At 43.8% G+C, this 23,202-nt stretch overlaps 1 protein-coding gene across 1 annotated transcript in view; it reads right to left on the reverse strand.

Annotated features, from left to right (window-relative positions):
- Positions 1 to 23,202, reverse strand: part of LOC145415682 (calcium-dependent secretion activator-like) — a 603,137-nt gene that overhangs the window by 507,068 nt on the left and 72,867 nt on the right. The window contains exon 4 of the mRNA XM_080284897.1: positions 21,548 to 21,715. Coding sequence (XP_080141023.1) covers positions 21,548 to 21,715 — 168 coding nt within the window. The remainder of the gene's footprint in view (positions 1 to 21,547; positions 21,716 to 23,202) is intronic.

Raw genomic sequence — 23,202 nt, forward strand, 5'->3', positions numbered from 1 at the left:
AGAGGAAGAAGGAACAGGGACAAGCGAGACGAGAAGATGGGAGGGAGAGATGAGAAGGGGAGATGTGAAAGGTGAGGTAAAAGGGGTAGGAAAGAGGAAAAGATTTACAGTTAATGAGAGAGAGAGAGAGAGAGAGAGAGAGAGAGAGAGAGAGAGAGAGAGAGAGAGAGAGAGAGAGAGAGAGAGAGAGAGAGAGAGAGAGAATGGGGAAAAATATATCTGGAAAAAGAAGGGGGAGGAAGGAGAGACGAGATTTGGAGGAGGGAAAGAAAGGAAAGGGAGAAGGGACATGAGAAATGAGAGAGGTGAGAAAATGGAAAATGGGTAAGATAAGAGGGAGATATTAAATGGGAAGGTACAAAAGGCAGAGAAAGGGAAGAATATAGAGTAAGATAAGAAAAAAAAATACAGATGAGGAATGCAATGGGGAAGAGAGAAGAGAGAGAGATGTGGATGGGGAGGCAAGAAGGAAAGTGAAGGGAAGGGACACGTAGGGGTGAGATAGGAAGGGAGAAGAAAGAGAAGGAGGAAGAGGCAAGAAGAGAAGAGATGGAGGGGAAGATATGGAAGGTGGGAATAAGAAGGACAAAGTGAGGTAAGGTTAGGAGATATGGGAAAAGGAAGGGCTGAGAGAAAAGGAAAAGGAGGAAGGAGAGAGGAGAAAAGGAAGGACTGAAGGATGATGAGGGGGAGGAATGAGATAAGAAGGGGAGAAGAAAGAGATGAGAAGGGCAGGAGGGTGGTCAGGAGAAAAGGAAGGAGAGATAGATGAGGCAGGGGAAGAGAGATAAGAAAGGGAGGAGGGAGAGCTGAGAAAGGAAGGAGGGAGAGATCAGGAGGAAGAGGAGAAGGGAACGATGAGGAAGGGAGACAGGAAGAAGGAAGATATGGGAGGAGAAAAGGTTATGGAGTCAATCATTTCAATATAACTTTTCTTTATAGTTTCATGCTTATAAAATGACGTTCTCGAGCTGAAAAGGTAAGGAGAACAGGCGACATGACAGGGAGGATGATGAGGAGGGAGGGAGGGAAGGGATTAGGAGGAAATAGGGAGGGATAAAGTGATGAAGAGGGAGAGGGGTTTGCAAGAGGGAGACGACAAAAAAAAAAGGTACGGCACAGTGGGGGGGGGGGAGTAAGGGATCTAGGAGAAAAGGAAGGTGAAAATGAGACGACGAAAATGTGACGAGAAGCAAGGAAAAGCGAAAATGAGAGGGAAAATGATGTAATATGAAAGATACACGGAATGAGCCAAGGGGTGGAGTGAAGAAAGAAGGATCAGGAAAGATGAGGGAAGAAGGAAATGAAGAGGTTTCAGGAAAGATGAGGGAAGAAAGAAATGGAAAGGTAAAGATCAGGATATACGAGGGAAGAAGGAAATGAAGAGATATAAGGAAAAATAAGGATGGGAAAAAATGACTGGCGAGGACGACGGTGATTTAAAGTCACTATAAACTGTTCTTAAAACCATAAAACCACCGTATAAACTGTTCTCAAATTTATAAACTGTTCTCAAAGCCGTAAATATCTCCCTAAACGGTCTAACTCTCCCACCAAAATTATTACCTCGTGTACTTCCCATTATATGTCACCGTAAATACAAATATCTGTCACCAAGCCTACCGTAAACCATTAGTACGGTACCCTATATCGCACCGTAACTACCACTACCTTCCACCACAACTACTACCATACTCCACCACACCTACCACCATATTCCACTACAAGTACCACTATATTCCACCACTACTACTACCATATTCCACCACAACTACCACCAACAAGTACCACCATATTCCACCACTATTACTACCATATTCCACCACAACTACCACCATATTCCACCACAACTACCACTATAATCCACCACAACTACCACTATATTCCAACACAACTACTACCACATTGTACCACAACCACCACAATAATCCACCACAACTACCATCATCTTCCACCACAACTACCACCATATTCCACCACAACTACCACAATATTTCACCATAATTACCACCATATTCCACCACAACTACCATATTCCACTACAACTACCACCATATTCCACTACAAGTACCACCATATTCCACCACTACTACTACCATACTCCACCACAACTACCACCATATTCCACCACAACTACCACTATATTCCACAACTTCCATTATATTGCACCACAACTACCACAATATTCCAACACAACTACCACAATATTCCACTACAACTACCACAATATTCCACCACAACTATCACCATATTCCACCACAACTACTACCACATTCCACCATAACTACCACCATATTCCACCATAACTAACACCAACTTCCACCACAACTACCACAATATTCCACCACAACTACCATCATACACTACTACCACAGCCATCACAACCAGCATCACTGCCACTATCAGAAAAAAAAAGAAAAAAAAAAAGTTCGCGGTAGGTCGCTTACACAGACAAAAGATTAAATTACTTCTTTTTAGAGGACTGACACTGAGAAGAAAATGGGGGTATATAATCATGTCTAACTCAACATCAAACTGTCTTTTTTTTATTGTTATTATTAAACTAACACTCTCGGTTCAATTGTGTCAGGACTTGTATTACTGAGAGATGCATTTCTTTGTGACTGTGGTACTTGGTCTTTTTCAGAAACATTTATCATATACTTTGCACACACACACACACACACACACACACACACACACACACACACACACAAGTGGTCCTGATGAAATTTCATGTTGGGTGTTACGAGAATGTGCAAAGGAGTTAAGTAAACCATTATTTTTAATTTTCAAGAAATCCTTGAGTCAAGGGAAACTACCTGATATTTGGAAAAAAGCAAATATAGTCCCCTTATTCAAGAAAGGAAATAGACAAAATCCACTCAACTACCGACCAGTATCACTGACCAGTGTTGTAAGCAAGGTATTAGAAAAACTTATAAGAAAAGCTTGGGTAAATCATCTAGAAGAACACAGTATGATAACAGAAAGACAGTTTGGTTTCAGAAAAGGAAAATCATGTGTTACTAATCTGTTGAGCTACTATGACAGAGTAACAAACACAATACAGGAAAGGGAAGGATGGGTGGACAGTATCTATTTAGATTTCAAGAAAGCTTTTGACACAGTACCACACCAAAGACTTTAATGGAAGCTGTACCATCAAGGAGGAATTCGAGGCAAACTGTTTTGTTGGATGCAAGACTTTCTCATAAAAAGAGAAATGAGGACAGTACTAAGAGGAAACTACTCATCATGGAAAGAAGTGACTAGTGGAGTACCACAGGGTTCGGTGCTGGCACCATCATGTTTCTAGTGTACATAAATGATATAAACAGTAACACTGGAAATGAGAGCTATTTGAATATGTTTGCAGATGATGCAAAAATACAAAGGAGAATTACTAGCACAGACTCTTGTAGGGAGCTACAAGAAGAATTAAATAAACTTCATGAATGGAGTAGTACATGGCATATGGAATTCAATGTGGACAAGTGCCATGTAATCAAGTTTGGTAAAAGTGGAAAAAGACCTGATTGGGATTATAAGTTAGGAAATAAAACCCTATACACATCAGAAAGAGAGAAAGACCTAGGTGTGATTATCAATAACAGACTATCTCCGGCTGACCACATCAGCGAGAAGGTACGGAACATGTATACACTGCTTGCAAATATGAGAATAGCATTCACATACATAAATGAAGACATGCTAAGAAGGATAATAACATCATTCATTAGACCAACCCTGGAATATGCATCAATAGTCTGGAGTCCTCATCTCAAAAAGCATATAGACAAGATTGAAAAAGTTCAAAGGGCCGCTACAAGATGGATACCAAGCTTCAGGGACCTAAGCTACGAAGAGAGACTAAATAAACTGAATCTACCAACACTACAGGAGAGAAGGAAAAGAGGTGACATGATAAGGCTATATAAGTGCATATCAGGAAAGGAGAAAATAGACATAAATGATTACTTAACATATGGAGAAGCATCAGCAAGAGGACACTGCAAAAAACTGCATAAGAAGAGAGGTGATAAAGACGTAAGGAAATTCAGTTTCCCAAACAGAGCAATTGATCAATGGCATGAACTACCGAATGAAATAGTGTGTGCCAAAACAATTCACAAATTTAAGGATATGTACGATCAATATGGTCTAAGACACGGGACAATACGAGCTTGACTCATTCCTGTAAAGATACAATTAGGTAAGAACACACAACTTCCACCATATTCAACATCCCCATCACTCTTCCACATTCCTTCAAACCACCACCACCACCACGTAAGGCGACCTGTGTGCATCTGAAATCTGCAACAATATACAATAATTCAGTTTAAGCAGGGGAAGTTGGAGTGGTGCAGAGGGTGTGGGGTGTGGTGGAGAGGGTGTGGGGAGTGGTGGAGAGGGTGTGTGAAGTGAAGTGTGTGTTGGAGAGGTGGCATGTATGAAGAGGTGGAGAGGGTGTGGGGAGTGGTGGAGAGGATGTGTGGAGCGATGTGTGTGTGTGGAGATGTGGCATGAGTGGAGTGGTGGAGAGGGTGTAGGGAGCGAAGTGTGTGTATGGAGAGGTGGCATGTATGAAGTGGTGGAGAAGGTGTGTGTGTGGAGTGGTGTGGAGTTGTGGACAGGGAGAAAAGAGTGGTAGTGTGGAGCTGAAGGAGTTGGGGAAGATGGAGATGGATGGATGGATGGGCGAATGGGGAGGGAGGGATGTGGAGTGAAGGAAGTGAGGGATGTGGAGGAAGGGAGAAATACTGAGCTGGAAGGGAGCGGAGAATGGAGGGAGTGGAGGGTTGTGGTGGGAAGAAAAGTTAGGTCCGCCAGATGAAAAGAGGGTGGGTGAAGGAAGTGGGTGGGTGAAGGAAGTGGGTGGGTGGAAGGGGTGGAGGATGGAGGTGTAGGTGGGAGTATGATGGGGAGGGTTAAAGGAGGGGAAGCTGGAGGTAGAGAGGTGATGGGTGGAGGTGAAGTATGTGCATGGACGGAGGGGAAGAGGGGAACAAAAAAAAAAGAGAGAGATGAAGGTGGAGGTGGAGGGGAAGAGGGAAGCGAAGAGGGAGATGAGGTTAGAGGTGAATTATGTGGATGGAAGCTGAGGAAGAGGGGGAGAGTACAAGATGAGACGTGTAGAGGGAGGAAGGAAAATCGAGCCTTATACGAATGGAAGACAGGACAGTTAGACATACGGGTGCAAAGAGGATGGTGAAGATGTGAAGTACAAATGGGGGTAGGGAGAAGGAAGATGGAGGGGTATGCATACAGTAAGTGAAGAAAATTATGGTACTGTATATGAATGGATGCATGGAGAAAAGGAAACGAAGGTATGTGCATGGAAGAGGAGAGCTGTGGTTGTGTGGGGATGGAGGGTTTGCAGTGAGAGGGTGACTGGAGCGACGATTGGCTACGACGGTGCAGATAAGAATGACGGTGGGTGGCTGGGTGAATGGGTGTGAGGTGGGAAACCGCGGGAAGGTAAGAATATGAAGAGTGGAGGAAAGAAGGAAGGAAGGAAGGGAGAGAAACCGCGGGAGGAAGATTAGAGGGATGGAGAGATTAAATTTAAGAAGGTGAGAGGGAAGATAAGACAGAGGGGAGGGAAAGGATGAGGGAGTATGGAGGTATAACCAACGGAGGCGTAATAGATGAAAAGGGAGGAGGGAGGCAAAGGCAGGGAAATAAGGTGCAAACGTGGGAGAAGGGAGAGGAGGTGGACCAAGGAAGTGATTCAGTATTGCAACCCGGCAATAAAATTCGTACAATGAGCCGATTTAATTTGCAGCAGAAGCCGTTAATTATGCAGAGGCTGATTAATTTGTCAGCAGGTCTCTCACTTCGCTACATCGCTCCTTGTGTGCTACAGAACCGCTCACTTGGCACTGGAAATATTGTCCTTTGAAAGCTGCACCTTATTCTGCTGCTAACATCGGCCATATTCTTGTGAGTTTAGCAGGCTTTCTAGGGCAGGGTAGGGAGAGACGAGGAAGGAAGGTAGAGGATGGTATGGCAGGGTACGGACAGACAAGGTAGGGATCAAAGAGGAGGGATGCGTAGAGGATGGTGTGGCAGGGTAGGGAGATGCAGGAAATGGAAAAAACACCTATTCCTTTGCTACTTATTTTACATGTGACAGCTAAATATTTTCTTGCTTGTTATTCTAATTTTCCATAAACAACAGACAGGTCAATATTAACGTGGAATACTAGAAATAAACTGGTAAGGAAGACAATGGAGAAAGCCCCCTGAACTAACGACAATAATGGCCGATGTCTCCGTCTGCAACAAACACTCAGCTAGTCGTTGATGCTGAAACGTATTGCTAAGTACGGTAGCAGATATCTTCTTCCAGAACTTCTTTCTCTCTGACACCATTTTCTTTCTTTTTAATGCAGTGTTCTTCCTTTGTTACTCATCCTCTGAAGACCGCGTTTCCTTAATTTTACTTCCTTGACTCTTTTCAAATCTACTGCAGTCACTGTCCCATTCTGTGTATCCTCATTATCCTCTGCCTTCTATGAACTTAAAGTTCCTCCTCTGTAATCACGCTCCCCTCCCTCTGAATCCAAGCTCCTTTACTCTTGAATGACCCTTCTCCTCCCACCCACTTGCTCTTCCTCCGAAAGCTCACTCCTTATCCTTTATAACCCTGACCCCTTCGTATTGCAACCTCGCTCTCCTCGTTTATTTTTCTCGTCCCTGATAGCACTGCATGAACTTTCCTTTCTCCTGAAGCCTCGCTGCTTTCTTTAACACGTTTCTGTCATCACTCAATAAACTTACTTACCATTACACGCACACCGAATTCCTTCACAATGTCCTATCCAGTCCTTTTACACAAAATTTTCCCTCCACTGGCACCACCTTTCCTCTCTCTCTCTCTCTTTCTCTCTCTCTCGCCGTCATTTCCCCTTCTTTTCCAACCTCAATTCTTCCATCAGCATCCTCGCTTTCCTCCCCTCTGCGCAATTTCACTGGCACTCACATGACCTCATTTTTGCAATATCCAATTCAGTCTCGTCAGTTCAATACCCCTTCCCTTTGCATTCAAATTCGCTTCCTTCTGCCATTATGCCGACCCCAGCTTTCCTTTTCGAAATCTTGATCCCCTCCCGTTTGCAACCGACATTTTTACCCACCTTAAGTCGAAAGGCAATTATGGGAGTGGAGCGTGCTTACTTCCCATTTGTTCTTGTTCAAGGAGAAGGATTTGGCTTCAACATTTGTCATACCCGCGATATCTAACCTTCAATACCCATCTGCACAAGCTTTATTATCCCACCCTGCCTCACCGCCCACCACCACCCCAACTTCTTCCTCCACAACTCCCCTCTCCTCGCCAGATCCCTCGTCTGTCCTCCCACACCGAATTTCTAAGAACATTCTCCACACCACCTACGCCGGCCTTTATACTTTTTTTTTTTTTTTTTTTTTTTTTTACAAGATGTATCCGGTCAGCCATGTCCCATCACCCACCACTCTCCCAACCCATCCCGCTTACCCCTCTCCATCTATCTTACTCTTACAGTATTTATTTATTTCTGCTTCCTCACCAAACCTGTAAAAATCTATTACTTGTATAGTACGGCTAATTTTCAACAACTCTCTTCACAAGGTATACGTACCCATCACACGCCCCCACCATTCAAGCTCACTCCACCCACATGTCTACACTCCAGCCCACCTACTTCACAACGCATTCTTCCCTCATCGTGCCCTAAAGAGCCACTACCCACCACCAAAGCAACTCATCCCGCCCACTCCTCTCCACCCAACCCACCCCAATCAGAGATGTAAATGATGCCAATAATAACTGTGCCAGTGGGATTGATTTTTGGCTCATAGCTTCAAATACAAGATCGAAATCCATCAAACTTAATGGGACCTGAAAGACAAATCCTGAACTTTCACATCTGGAGAATTACTGCACCTGTATAACTGATTACAAACAAGTGCGACGCTAAGAAAGAAACAGCCTGGTGAGATATGAGGGATGATAAAGCTTCTATCTTAATTCTTTCGTTCATTCTTTCTGACACTCCAATTTGTCGCTATTCCTTCCTCCACCAATTAATTTCAACCTTGGATAAATTGTTCCCTGGGCAAATATCACCAAACACATTTCCCATTTTTTTTGGCGTGGGTATTTTCAAAAGGTTATGGGACAAAGGTAAACACACACACACACACACACACACACACACACACACACACACACACACACACACACACAAACTGACATATTAAAGGAAACGTGACGAGACGAATCCGTTCCGACTTATGCGATACAAACCCACATACTTAATTAAATGTTACACAGCGAATACACAGAGCTTACCAAATTTTGCGAGGAGAGGTAGGGACAAGCACATCTCTACGCAGTCAGGTGTGTGTGTGTGTGTGTGTGTGTGTGTGTGTGTGTGTGTGTGTGTGTGTGTGTGTGTGTGTGGAGAAACTATCCTTCATTCCCCCTAGGATGGTAGTAATTTTTAGTTGTCATCACTTCCACTTCTTCTACAACCTCGTCCCCCATTCTTTCCTTCCCTTTCCATCCACAATCACTTAAATGAATTCTTCTCCCGCCCCTTCTTCAGTTTCTTCAGCAATCTCTAAGACCTTCCGCCTTCCCACAGTCTTGACATCCATCTTATGCCACTCCTTTCTGTTCTCACTTATGCGTTTGCTCTCTCTCTCTCTCTCTCTCTCTCTCTCTCTCTCTCTCTCTCTCTCATTCACTTTTCCTACCTTCATCTCCAGGCCTCCTATCAGTTTTCCCCTCTTCTCCAACTACGTCAAAATTCCTCTCCATTTATCTTTCACCATTCCTTTCTGGCGTTAACTCCACTTCTGACTCCTCTACAGACAGCCTCTGCCTCTTCTCTTCTTTCACTCCACTCCTCTCCACGCATCTCCACTCCATTCCACCTTTTCCGTCTGCTCTCACCACCACTCCTCTTGCCACCTCTCAAGACATCCCTTTCACTCCACCCCCGGTCATCCTTTTCACTCCACCCCCCTCTACTCATCTTCCCTCCTCCCTTTCTTCCTGGCGTCACCTCTACCTCCCTGTCGCCTCTATGCCCCTGCCACAGCGCACCGTCTGCAACAAGTGACAAGGCCCGTCTACCCAGCCATTCCGGGATGTCAGGCGCTGCGACGTCCTTTCACACGGAAATGAGTTGCAACAGAAGCAGATACTGAGCACCACACGCGGAACGAGGTGGGGGTGAGGGGTGGAGACGCAGGGAGGGAGAGAGGAGTGGAAGAGAAGATAATAAAGGAAAGGCGAGGAGGGGTGAGGGGAGGGGAAATGAGTTGCAAGGGAGGGGTGGAGATAACGATGGCAGTATACAGAATGTGTACAGGGTGAGGGGAGGTGAACTTTGATGAGGAAGGGGAGAGATACAAAGGAGGAGAGGTATCGTATGGTAAAGTCGTGAGGGGAAACAAGTTGCGAGGGAGAGCAGATTACGAGGCCCGCACGCAAAATGAGTAAGGGGTGAAGGGGGGGGGAAGATGCGGGTGGGAAGAGTAGAGGTGGAGAGGAGAGGAGAGGAGTTGTAGTGAGATAAGGAGGGTAGAGGAGAGGAAATAAGTTGCAAAGGAAGGGCAATATGCAGAATGGGGAGATGGTGAGAGGGGTATGATGTGGGTGGGGAGATGAGTGGTGGAGAGGACAGGAAAGGGGAAATGAGCTGCACGGGGAAAGCAAATAGCGAGGGCAGCAGGCAGAATGAGCTGGGCTTAGAGGGGGTGGAAGGGAGAGGAAAGGAGAGGGAATGGGAAAGAGAAGGAAAACATAGAAAAGGAGAGGAAAAGGGTAGAGAGTAGAAAAATGAGAATATAATGGAGACGAAAAGACATGAACAAAAAAGAAAAAAAAGAAAAAATGGAAAGTAAATGAGAGAGAGAGGGGTACAGGGAGATAGGGGAGGAGAAGACTAGAAGATGTAAGACTGCGTGAATGGTGTGCGAGCTGCAATCAGTGAAATGAAATACCAAGACAAGAATGCAGCAGGAGAAATGAAGAACTAAGGAGAGAGAGAGAGAGAGAGAGAGAGAGAGAGAGAGAGAGAGAGAGAGAGAGAGAGAGAGAGAGAAACCAACTATGCACAATGTATAAAATTAATAATGATAAACATAACCACGACTAAGTTCATTATCACAAAACCAAGGGCCCTGGTCCCCCCCCAAACGATGTAGGGTGCTGCAGAAAGTTCCGAGAAAGGCGCTGGGGTTGACTTGAGTGACCTGTGTGATCGTTGAGGCGCTGGCAATGGAATGCGACGTATCAGAACTTAATGACTGAGTTACATTATCGTATTGACGCCTTTACTTCCACGACCTCTTTTTTCTTCCTTCCTTTCCATGTTTCGTTTTCTTTTTCTCCCTTGTCTTTAGCGCTGTCATACTATTTTATTCGGCCTGAGAGAAATTTCGTTGTATATGAGGGGTTAATGAACGCAATATCTAACCTCTCCATCTGGGACACTACAATGCTATTAACAACCATCCCGAGACTGGAAAAGGATACTGTAAGATGCCTTCCCCACAGTAACACACAGATGCCACAGCAACCTTGGGTACCGTCTCGCTGTGCCTATTCCTGTGTGTGGCTTACGTAGTCAAGTTCAAGTGAATGTCAAGGTAGATTTGACCCAAGTTACCGTGACCTCAGCAAAAGAAAAAAAAAAAATCCCGTCAGAAAATAGAAGCCTTGGACGAACAAATTCCAGGGTGTAAGCATTCATAAGCTAGGGCTAGTCTGTGATTCTGGTTCCGTACTTATCAAGGATCTTAACCAACCTACCTGATAAAGAAATTACCCACATAAAGTTTACTGTTACCAAATGCCGTTTTGTTATTTGCATTTTTCACTTTAATAAATAGTCTTTGCAAACTATATGGTAGGTGCAAATGTGACGACAAAGTAGACACTAGTAATCTTATACACAACTGCGGATCAAGAATGTTTATAAATTCGGATACAGCTGCTCCCCCTAATTCTTTTTTGTGGGTCAATACTTCCTTAGGTCCAATCAGGCTATAGTGTTTTTATCTTAACTTGGCCTTAAATTTCCAACTCTCCATCTTGAACGCTGAGCCGTAACAATGGATTAATACTTGACTATGATGCAGAGCCATAGCATTCTCCTTTTCCTCTACTGAGCTACGTGCAAAAACCTGGTAAAGGACGAAAATCTGTCCTTAAGTAAAGGTGAAAGGAGTATCGTGCCATGATTCACTGGGATTTAACCGTGGCGAACCGTGTCACAGGCTCGTCACAGAAACACGCCAACCACCTCAGGCCTCTTTATTTTCTTACTTTATTGTCATTTTAGTCTTCTGAGTGCCAGGATTTATTTGATGTTAGCATAAAATATAGTGTACCAAATGCTGAGAGAGAGAGAGAGAGAGAGAGAGAGAGAGAGAGAGAGAGAGAGAGAGAGAGAGAGAGAGAGAGAGAGAGAGAGAGAGTTACCTGTGATATTTTTAATGTCTTTTTAATTGCCTGGACCGCTTTTAATCAACAAACTCTTCAGGCGTCACTTTAAAAACTCAAATAACCCACACAATACGTAGAAATTAATGTAGATACTTTTATAAACCTTGTCGGATTAGTTCTCTCAGCTATAATCCTCTACCTTTAGCCACAAATAAACACCTAATCCATCTACCCGAGAGAAGGTTAAATCTATCTTTATTCTGTTATTATAATTCGCTTCCTTCTTCTTTGTGATAGCTCAAATTTTTACTTCCTTATTGGAATATATTATCCTAATTAGATTTCCTCCAACCAAATATTTTACATACTTTTCACATTTTTTCGTACACACAGAAGAATGATAATGAATTCCTCACTAATGTCTCGACGTAACATCAGCCACTGGATAACTTATTTTCAGACAGGCAACTCCAATTCCCAACTAGTTGCGTGAAGTAGGGGACGGTAGTGTGAAGGACGGTGATGGTATGTGTGGCTCGTGGTGGTGATGGTGGTGGTGAAAGTGGTGGTGGTGGTGGTGACAGAGATGGTTGTGAAAGCGGTGGTGGTGCTGGCGGTGAAAGTGGTGGTGGCGATGGTGGTGGTGAAAGAGATGGTTGTGAAAGCGGTGGTGGTGGTGATGGTGGTGGTGAAAGTAGCGGTTATAGTGGTGAAAGTAGTGGTTATGGTGGTGAAAGCGGTGGTGGTGGTGGTGGTGGTGAGTGGTGGTGGTGGTGGTGAAAGTGGTGGTGAGTGGTAGTGGTGGTGAAAGTGGCGGTGAGTGGTAGTGGTGGTGAAAGTAGTGGTTATGGTGGTGAAGGTAGTGGTTATGGAGGTGAAAGCGGTGGTGGTGGTGGTGCTGGCGGTGAAAGTGGTGATGGTGGTGGTGTTGGTGAAAGAGATGGTGGTGGTGATGGTGGTGGTGAGAGTAGTGGTTATAGAGGTGAAGGTAGTGGTTATGGTCGTGAAAGCGGCGGTGGTGGTGGTGGCGGTGGTGAGTGGTTGTGGTGAAAGTGGTGGTGAGTGGTTGTGGTGAAAGTGGTGGTGAGAGTGGTGGCGGTGGTGAAAGTGGTGGTGGTGAAAGTAGTGGTAATGGTGGTGAATGTGGTGGTGGCAGTGGTGGTAAAACCGGTGGTGGTGGTAGTGGTGAAAGTGGTGGTGAGAGTGGTGGTGGTGGTGAAAGTGGTGGTAGCGGTGGTGGTGATGAAAGTGGTAGTCTTTGTGTTGAAAGTGGTGGTGGTAATGGAGGTGGTAAGAGTTGTGGCTGGGAGTAGTGGTGGTGGTTGTGGTGAGCAGCTCCAGGACAGGGCGGGGCAGGAGGAGGGGCGGTGCAAGACGGGGGGCGTGGTGGGTTGGGGGCTGAGGAACTAACGACCCTTATCATAAAACACACCAATTTTTGCACGGTCAACTCTTTCAGGGTTGCCCCAGGTTGGAGGTCCGGCAAAACACCGGAGTAAATTATGGAAAGCCTTTACATGGAAACACCCACTGCCTAACGATAGTCGGTTTGTTACTATCTGACGAAACTGGACCACTCCACAACCTGAATACTAAATAGCAGTTGCATGAAATTCGGTGAGGCTTACTTATGAGGCAAGAATGAGTTGCCCTGGTTGCTGTCAAGTGAAATCAAACGCCCTATACACAATACAGGAGTGTCTTTCAATGCTTACCTTTACGATTCGGTACCGACTGATACTGAGGTGAACCCAGAATTGAATAGCACACATTTATCCTACTATGCCGGCAACACTATCTAAGTTAATGGGGACTTGTTTACTTCATATTCTGTCACCGCCTATACGAGTAAGATAAACTGCCACTAACGCTGATCATTAACCCCCTTGGTCAGAGGATGTTATTTTCTACTCTTTCTTGCTTCTCTAGATGATTTTATCTCTTACAAAAGCATATTACTACATAAAAAATTAATGTGGTTAGATCTAAATCCCCCCCCCCTCTGCTTGAAAAATCTATCCTGAGGTTAATAAAGTCGTTTGAAGACAGCATGAACAAAGACGTCCTTGGACTGATAGGTTTAATACAAAGGAATCAACCAGCTGAAGTCTTGGATGGGCGTTCATCAGAAGAATTTTAAAGGTGCGTAAATATTCATCATCATTTCTGTCGTAATGTCAACATAATTTTGTCTAGGTTGATTACAACATCCCTTTCATCCGACCTCGTTACCGGGCGTCCCTGTACGCTGGTGGTTCTAAACTGTCCTAAGACTGCCCCTTACCAACCTAGCCTGCACTGCTGCTTGAGAACAATGGGGTTCTGAGCCAGTTCAGCACTTGGACTTGACAACCAGTACAAAGTTCGGCCTGACGCACCACATGAACTCCATTACCTTCACACAAATTAATGATGAAAGGCAAGCCCATAATAATATGGATAAAAGTTCATGCCCGCCTCTGCCAAGACCTAACAATGGACCAATGCTTAGCCATCAATTATTCAAGTCTTCCTTGTAGTACTCTACCAATTAAACTTCATGCCGCGGCCTCCGTCCTCCTCCTCCGCCTCACCTCTATCACGTGCGCTGTCCTGACTAGATTCAAACTATCGTAGGCCATCACTGTGTCAATCCGCCGTAATCATCACTTTGGCGAATTACATACATACAGTCCTCTGGCAAATACAACAATGTACTACACTGTATACACTGTACATGCCAGTCGGTAACACACACTTCGTAGCCTACACATACTGATCACAGGATTAAAAAAAACAAACAAAAAAAACATAAGGGACAGGATATTGCTGAGTGCGCCGATGAAGCAAATGACTGATATGCAGACAACTCATTTGGACGAAAAACTTGAACACGCAATAAGCAACGTCCATCTAACAACGAAACGATATATATGCGACCCCTTGTACTGAATATATCTTCTCGTTATCTTTTACGGTGAACGCTCAACACAACATATCCATCATGTCAAAGAGCATTTACAAAGGCATAGTTATTTGTCCTAGTGTAAGATGAAGAGGATTTATTAAATTTATTCGTAATTATGGTATCTCGGGCACACATTTTTCTTTGTTACATATTATTAAGCAATGTGTGTACTGTCTCCGAGAAAATAGTTAACTTCATAATTAAGAGCTGACAATCTCAAGGCAAATAGTACCGTGAACGTGGCGACCAAGTTGGCCACCTAAATACACATAAGAACACCCCCGGCACTCCGGCTCTTTGGAAGTAAAATTAACACTGGCAAAACAATGCAGTGAGCAGGCTTAACAACGCAACAACGAGGCACTGCAAAACAAAGCAACAGAGACAGAACAAAGGCCACGAGCCCCAGGTATTGTATTTCATTAACTGTGCAGGTGTAAACATTTAATCTACGAAAGTAATCACTCACCTCCACGCCGAAAACCAGGCAAAGAGGCAATGTTCGCAACACACCACTATTATTATTATTATTACTATTACCTCCGCCAAGCAGGTTATGTTTTCACCCCTGTCTGTTTGTTTGTTGGTTGGTTGATTGGTTTGTGAGAAAGATTACACATAAACTACCAAACGGTTTTCCACGAAACTTGGTAGAAGAATGGGCATTGGGCCAGAATAGACTCCATTCAATTTTGGTGCCGATCCGGATAAAGGTGCGGATCCAGATTTTTTTTTCACTTTCTTTAACATTGCGAGATAGGGAGTTTTTCGACATTTCCGTACATTTTTTATTGATTATTGCATGGATGTTGATGGTGGAGGTATGCACTCTACCGAGTGCCATTCTAGTTATTCTTATTATTGTTATTATTATTATATTATTATTATTATTATTACTGATGCTTTTTTGTTTTAATGTTGCTGCTGTTGTTACTACCAATACGGAACTATTAGTCTAGTCTGCCACACTATAAACTTAAAAAGTTTCTTGAAAATTAAAAACAAGTTAACAATATTCTTTTTTACGAAGAAAGAGGGAATAAAACTTTTCTGCAAATTCCTCCCGCAAAAAAAAAAAAAAAAAAAAAAAAAAAAAAAATCAAATCAACTAGCGTCAGTTTGTTGGTTTTCCTCAGTTTTTAAATATAATCGAAGGCTCCTATGACTCACTCTGGACATTAACATACTCTGATGCTATCTTGATCAGAAAAAGAGTTGCGAATACCTTGAGGGAGTTAACAGTGATTATATTAACTCTCAGGCTCCTACGAACTCACACTCTGATGGCTAAAATCATCTGGCGTTAGCTGACATAGACTACTAGAACTGTTCCGACCATGAAAGGGTTAATTGGCCATCCTATAAATATTCATATCCCAGTCCAACGTGAGGCTCAGGGGCGGTCGTTCTGGGATCAAAGGAACTCGGACGGAATTATTGGGCCATCCACGTCGGTCCCTCACCAAAGGCCAGAGGTGGAGGTCGGAAATGCTGCCTCCCTCGATTCCCATGACTGGGTTTAGATACGCTACAGATACATTTATTTAGCCTCACGATCCGGATAATTTTTGAGTCACTTATTGCTGTCAGGTTAGTGCATAGTTACTTAAATAATGATACGCAAATACGTATATAAATTCAAATGCACACTTTTCTATGACCACCATTTCTTTCCCTAACCTTAGAGTCTGATGTCGGGTTTCCTTCTCTACACAGCCATAAGCGAGAGAGAAAAAAGGATGTGTCAAACTTTTCATACAATTTACCCTCTTACGAAAATTTTATCTGGAAATCACCTGTGCATATCCTGTAATCCGGTGCAATACGGTGAGTGAAGGTGGGGTTATGATGGTAAGGGGCTATATGAATGTATCTGTGCATGTCTTGGTTGGATTGATGTATGCACGAATATGAGTGACTGAATGTCTGTGTTTACATCCATGCATGATTGGATGGGGCGAGAGACGGACGGACGGAATGGAGTGAGTGAGTGAGCAAGCGGGCGGGCGAGTGAGTGAGTGAGGGACGAAGAAGTAAGTTTGTGAGTATGTGAGTGAGGGAGGGACGAAGAAGTATGTGAGGGAGGGAGGGAGGGAGGGTCGAAGATGTAAATGAGTGAAGTGAGTGAGAGAGTGAGAGTTAGTGAGTGAGAGTGAGAAGAGAATCCCTAAGTGATCCAGGAATAGCTTGGGCAGGTCGCTATGACAACGTGGCAGGATCACTCCCTCCTCCACTACCACTCACACATCCCCCCCTGCCCCACTCCACTTTCACGCACTAGCTCAATCTCTCATTCCTGCTCACAGATCCCCCCCCCCCCTTCTGACTCACTCGCTAGATCATTCTCACTCTCTCTCACATACATCCCCCCTACTCTAACTCACTCTCTCACTCCCTCTCATAATTCCTCCCCTTCACTGTAAATCACTCACTAAAGCAATCCCTCATGCCCATGCACATATCCCTCTCTCCCTCTCACACACCCACACTCCCCTCCCAACATACCCCCCTCACATTCACCTCACTACCAATCCGTCTTACCCCCTATCAAACCCTCACTCCTACTCACACATCCCCCAACCCATCCACCAACTCACATATCGACCAACCCGTCTTAAAGCAGTATTTTCAGCTGCAAAGAATGCTTCATGACACCTCTTCCTTGGCGATATACTTAGCATGTTATACTATACTATCATCTTGCAAGCTACTTATATCACTTCAACACCTGCACTGCCTGCATCATTAACAGTATGCAGAAAAAGCAGCTACGGAACAAGACAGGAAATCTCTGAAGGCACCTAGTAACACCTCCCTAACTACCGTCACCAGCCGTCACGTCTATCGCTCTTTCCTCAATCCAACTCTTAACTTCACTTGCCGCTTCCTAGCTGCCTTTTTTCGTTTTTCCATTTTTTACGACTAAATTTCTCCATCACCTTTCACCGTTCAGTCCGAGGATGTACTTCATATATTTATCTTATTAACGCCGGACGATATTGTTCAGATTAGGGGAGACCCCCTGGGGAGAATGGGTTAATCCATTAGCTAAGATGAGTTTTTACCTGTGGCGAAACAGACAGGTCTGTAAGTGGTACACCTGGGGGATATTTTTTTCTTTCTTTAAGCAATGTTCAAATACAGTATACTGTATGCCCTTGGTGAGCTCTGAGCGATTTTCATATGAATTACAAAGTTGCTCAGCTTGACTCTTTGAGTTTATTTAACATGTCATCTGCTGCGTCGACTGATGCATCAGCTGATTATTTAGCAATTTTTTATTTTGGCCATAAGGATGCATTTTAGCGACTTTCTTGTGAAATACTGTATAGAGTTGTTCTGCTTGAAAGTTTGAGTTTATTCGACCTGTCAGCTGTCGTATCAGCTGACTATTAAACAATAATGTATTTCGAGCACAAGGAGGCATTTTAGCAACACTGCTATGAAATATACTCTTAGCTGTATGGCTTTGCTAAAAAACAGTATCACATTCCATGAGTTTCAAAGCGAGAAACTTTACAACTGACTGCAATAGTTTGGTCGCAGGTCTATGACAATAGTCTCTTCTTGTTACATTTAATTCTTGCTACCACTAGACTTTCATTCAGCTAAAGAGAGACATAGTAGTGAAAGCCAAGAAGTCTACAAAACTTTCGGTATACTGATGTCTATTTTTCAAATTGTCGCCAGAAGACTTTGTACAGAAGGGGTTAGCATTTATTAAACCACTCACCTCTACCTCTCCCCTTCCACCTTCTCTCGCCTTCACTGCCCTCACTCTTACCCCCCCTCCCCCCCCCTCTCTCTCTCTCTCTCTCTCGTACCGACAACAAATTTCCCTCCTCTCAAGTTTCCACCTCCACTTCTTACCTACTCCTGTCTCAACCCCCATTTTCGCCTCCGTTTCTTACCTTCCTTCCTCTCTATCTCTCTACAATCCCGAATATTTCCATCACCCTTCACATTTTTACCTCCATTTCTTCCTTCCCTCCTCAGTCACCGTCCCTTCCTCCCTCCTCTCCTATTCTACACACAATTTTTCTCCCCATTCCTCCCCTCACGTTTCACCTCCATTAATTCCCTCCTTATTCCTCTCCTCCTTCCTCATCTGTCTTCACTCCTTTCCTCTGCCTCTTCTCAAATTTTCACCTACATTTTTCCCTCCTCCCTTGCTTCGTCCCTCCACAAGTTTTCCTCTCTCCCTCACATTTCCACCTCCAAATTTCCCTCCCTCCCTCCCTCTTCCGTCCCCTTTGCTTTTCCTCCTCCCATTCTCTCCTTTCCTCTACTCATTCCCCTCATATTTTCACCTCCATCCCCCACTCTGCTCTCCGTCCTTCCACAACTTTTCCTCTTCTTCTCACATTTCCACCTCCAATTTTCCCCTCCCTGCCTCCCTCCTGCGTCCCCTTTGTCTTCACCACTTTCGGAAGAGCGCTGTCGCCTCCTTCCTTCCCGTCCGTAATAAAACCGCGCGGAACCGGACGTCTATATTGGTCCGCGTAGACAAAAATAAAAAACCCGCTTCCAGAGACTTTCATGTGAAGCCGAACCCAGGCGAAATGAGGAATATGAGATCTGAGAGGAGGAGTAATGGCGGAATGGTTAATGAAATGGGGTGACAGGGTGGTACAGATATTACGCATCCCATTCTCGGGTGTTGTGCGTGCAGTTCATTCAGCCAGTGTCTACGTTACACCATCCTCTACTTTCCATAATCTGTTCATGCTTTACAATGCCGGCTATTTAAGTCCGATGATTACATGGTTAATTACTGATTTATTGAAGAACCGAAGTGTCCGCGCTTCCCACACTAGCAGACTAAGCCTTTCTTGCAACATACAAGATAAAAAGGTGTAATACAGGGCTCGCCCCGAATTACACCCACTGTTGCGGGAGTGGCTCTGACTGCCGATGTGGGTGTAGACGTGGGATATCTATGCATGTCAGGACATTTACCTATCACAAAGGATCCAATGATTAACAGGTATTTACTTTTAAACAGGGTACACAATAGTAACAATAAAGATGCGTCCTGCCAACACAAGAAAACTGGCAAGGGAGCGTAACATATGGACCACCCTATTGTACACCAAAACCTCGCGTGTTGTGTGTTGCAGGGACGGCTGTCAGATAAACCAGTCTCTACCCGTCGTCTTTTTCGAGTTCTTACAACCCTCTTTATGTTTAATTCATTACATTTCACATCCACTGATCGCATCGCTGATTAATTATTTGAGAGGATAAGTTCAGAAATTACAGACGTCCTCTCAACGTGTAATAAAGGTGACAACCTGATTATATTTTTTCCATTCAGCTCACAGATTTGACAGCCCGTTCCCTGTCCTGCAGTCCTCCTACACGCCACACGTTTTCGCATGTCACCAATCCGGCCCTAATATTCCGTAACGTCCATACTAAATACACACCATGATTGTCTCCTGGACTAGTGTGAAGGAATTGGTGGGAACGATCCTATGACATGCCGGTGGGTCTTGAAAGAGGTCACCAAGTCTTACACGAAGGTCAAACCAAGTCTTTTTCCCTGCCTAAGTCTGGGATCTAACTCACACACTTTCAAACAGCAGAACATTTCTCTAACCACTTCAACACCTCTTAAAACCACTGACAAATAGGCTAAGTACCTAAGCCCCGAAACGCGAGAAATGTGAAACAGACCAAAATACATTCAGCTGAACAACACAAGACCAAGGCCAGTATTCCCATAGCTTAAAAAGTCCGTAACACCCTTTTCCTAAGCGACTTAATTTGCTTACTACACTTTACTGTCCTTCTCCGTGTTACATGAATCATTCTAATATCGCCATACTCTGCATAAATAACGTAAAAAAGGATATTAACCGGCCAAATATAAAAAAAAATCGCTATGGAAGAGATGTTAGGTAGTCTCCTTGCCCGAGGAGAATACTAGGGGCTTACCGATTCACGATGACCTAACTCTTAATTAAACGGATTAGACCACACTCAGACAGACGCAATATAGTATAAAATGTAAACTTGCTCCAGAAAGTATCGGTACACTCTTAGCGCGAGTTAATAATAATAATAATAATAATAATAATAATAATAAAGCGATGGTTATTACATGAAGATTCCACCCCCCGCCAACACACCTGCTTTCATGAGAGGAGGCATTATATCTCCGCCTTGTGACGCTCCCCATCCAGTATTATTACCACATAAATGTTCAGATGGCACAAATTAATCTCGAAATAAACGGATTTTGATTTTGGCTCACTTATTTTGCTTCTACTTTTTTTTTTTTCTTGGAGGGAAAAATCTTGCGAGCTTCTGGCGTTTGGTTCCTTCTTCCTTGCACTAAAAATATCTCACTGGGACATCAAGAGTTATACCGATCATTAAGGACATCACTGCCTTCCTCCTGTTTGATAAATTTTGGAACAAGTAAACAAAAGAGGTCAACAGGTCATTTACAGAGGCTGGCAATCCTGGAAGGGTAATTAGGCGTAAGGAGGAGTCTTGATGCGAGGGGGAAAGGTTGTAATCTAGCTTCATTAGTTGGCAACACCGCAGGTATAAGAGGATTACTGTCCACAACTCTACAAACAAGGGCGATGCATACACAGACCAGGGCACACAGACGAAGGGGAGAAGATAAATGAGGAGAAGGGAAGAGACGAAACAAGAAGGGAAAAGGAAAGAAGAGAAGGGACTAGGAGACAAGGACGAGGAGAGGTGAAAACGGAAGAGAGGAAACAAACGACCCGGGAAGAGAAGAGGAGACAGAAAGAGGGAAAGGAGGGGAGGGGAGGGGAAGGGAGGAGACGAGGGACAGGCTGGAAAGGAAGGGAAGACAAATGACGAGTATTAAAGGGATGGGAAGGGATGTGATGGGATAGGATGGGAATGGAGGGGAAGGAAAGGGAAGTGAAGAGAAGAGAAGAAAGGGGACGAGAAGGGATGGGATGGGAAGTGAAAAGAGAAAGGAAGAAAAGAGAAGGAAAGAGAAGAAAATAGAAGGAAAGAAAACAAAAGGGAAGGGAAGGGAAGGGAAGAAAAGAAAAGTCAAGGAAAGCAAAGGAAAGGAGAGATGGAAAGACAGTAAAGGCAAAAGCGAGAAGAGAGAAAGAGAGACACCTCAGAGGCCAAATTCAACGTGTACGCACCTGGAATCGCCCCTGAATGGTGTCCAGCTGATTCTTGGTGACCTTGATCTGCCTCTTGGTCATGTCAGTGGGTTGCTTGGCGTTGAACGGGTAGGAGATGCAGCGCAGGATGAAGACATACAGCTGCAGTCTCTTCTTGCGCTCCTCCTCCTCCCGCTCTTGCTTCTCCTGCGGGGTACAAGAGAGAAGAGACTGAGTACTGCACGGAAATTGTCAGTATAAAAGTAGACTGAATACTGGAAGAGTGGCTATGTATCAGTAAAGATCACTATATATACAACAGTAATCTCTTCTTGCGCTCCTCCTCCCCCTCCTCTCCTCTTCCTCCTGCATTTACTTTCCCAGGTGGTTGAAGACAGATAAGAGTGAGTATTATAAAGCAAACGTTAATATCAAAAGAAATAAAGTGAATGGTAAAAAGGACGAAAGAGTAAACTGTAATCTCTTGCACTCTTCCTCCTCTCACTTCTGCTTCTGAGTAATGTAAGAGAGATAAGAAAGTGAGAATGAAAAAAGGGTGAGTAAGTAATATAAGTGAAGAGGGAATATTAGAAGAGTATGAAAAGAAAGTAAGTTAAAAATAAATGAACCTGTAAAACTGAATTCTCTGACTAATATTCCACTCCTACCCTCACTGTGTGTGTGTGTGTGTGTGTGTGTGTGTGTGTGTGTGTGTGTGTGCAACGGGGTACGAAACGTAATTATGGAGCGAGGCCCACCACAACAACCAATCCCTCCCTCGCCCTCACCCTCCCTCTCCTCCTCCCTCCACCAGGGTCTAGACAAGACAATAATGAGCTGAAGAAAACGTAAACAAAAAACAAAGTAATTAGAGTAAAAATCACAGAGGAAACCTTAAATAAATACACAAGAAAATAGCAAAATAATCAGAGAAAGAGAAGCAAAACGCAAAATTATCAGACTGAGAAAAACAGAGTAAAATAAAGAAAGAATGAGAAAATGTAGACAAAACTCAGGTAATAAAGTAAATAAATTAAAGTATCTTATTTCGTTATTTCCTGCTATCCCTACGCGCTCTTATCCAGCTCGAAATTTTTTGGGGGAGCTCGAGAAATTAGTTACGGGCTTAAATAACCAACTCTATACCAGAGATCTTCCCCCCCAAAAAAAAAAAAAAAAAAAAAATCAATAAAAAATAAAATCGTATTTAGGTGGCAGGAATAAAATGAAAAACACATCAGACTGAAGGAGTTAACCATTTCTATACAAGAGGCTTCAGTTGAATAAAATCCCGTTAAAAGAGCAAGGAAAAAAGCAAGACGTCATCGGTCACAAGGGCACAAGAGAACACCTGTAACCCCTTCACCCCCACGACACTATTAATTATGGTCAAAATACCACCAGACGATTTTATTCACCCTCTTCAGTCAACTACAGGGTGAGTCAGAAGTCTGGAAAAATGAGAGAAAGGATAGCACACAGGATATTCCCCGTTATGTCTTCCTGTATGTTTTCAGACTTTTGGACATCACACGCCATTCCCACGTCTATGTTCCTATATGTTCCCAGACTTCTGACTCACCCTGTATCATAGTGAATGGATTAACTTAAGATGTATTTAATCTCTCCAGTTCCAAAACTCTTTCCTGGGTCAAATAAATCCTTCAGAAAACACCAAAAATGAAAAAAAAAAT

Source organism: Coenobita brevimanus, chromosome 103 (assembly GCF_032717465.1).
Source record: "Coenobita brevimanus isolate Jiangsu-jjx chromosome 103, ASM3271746v2, whole genome shotgun sequence".
NCBI lineage: Eukaryota > Metazoa > Arthropoda > Malacostraca > Decapoda > Coenobitidae > Coenobita > Coenobita brevimanus.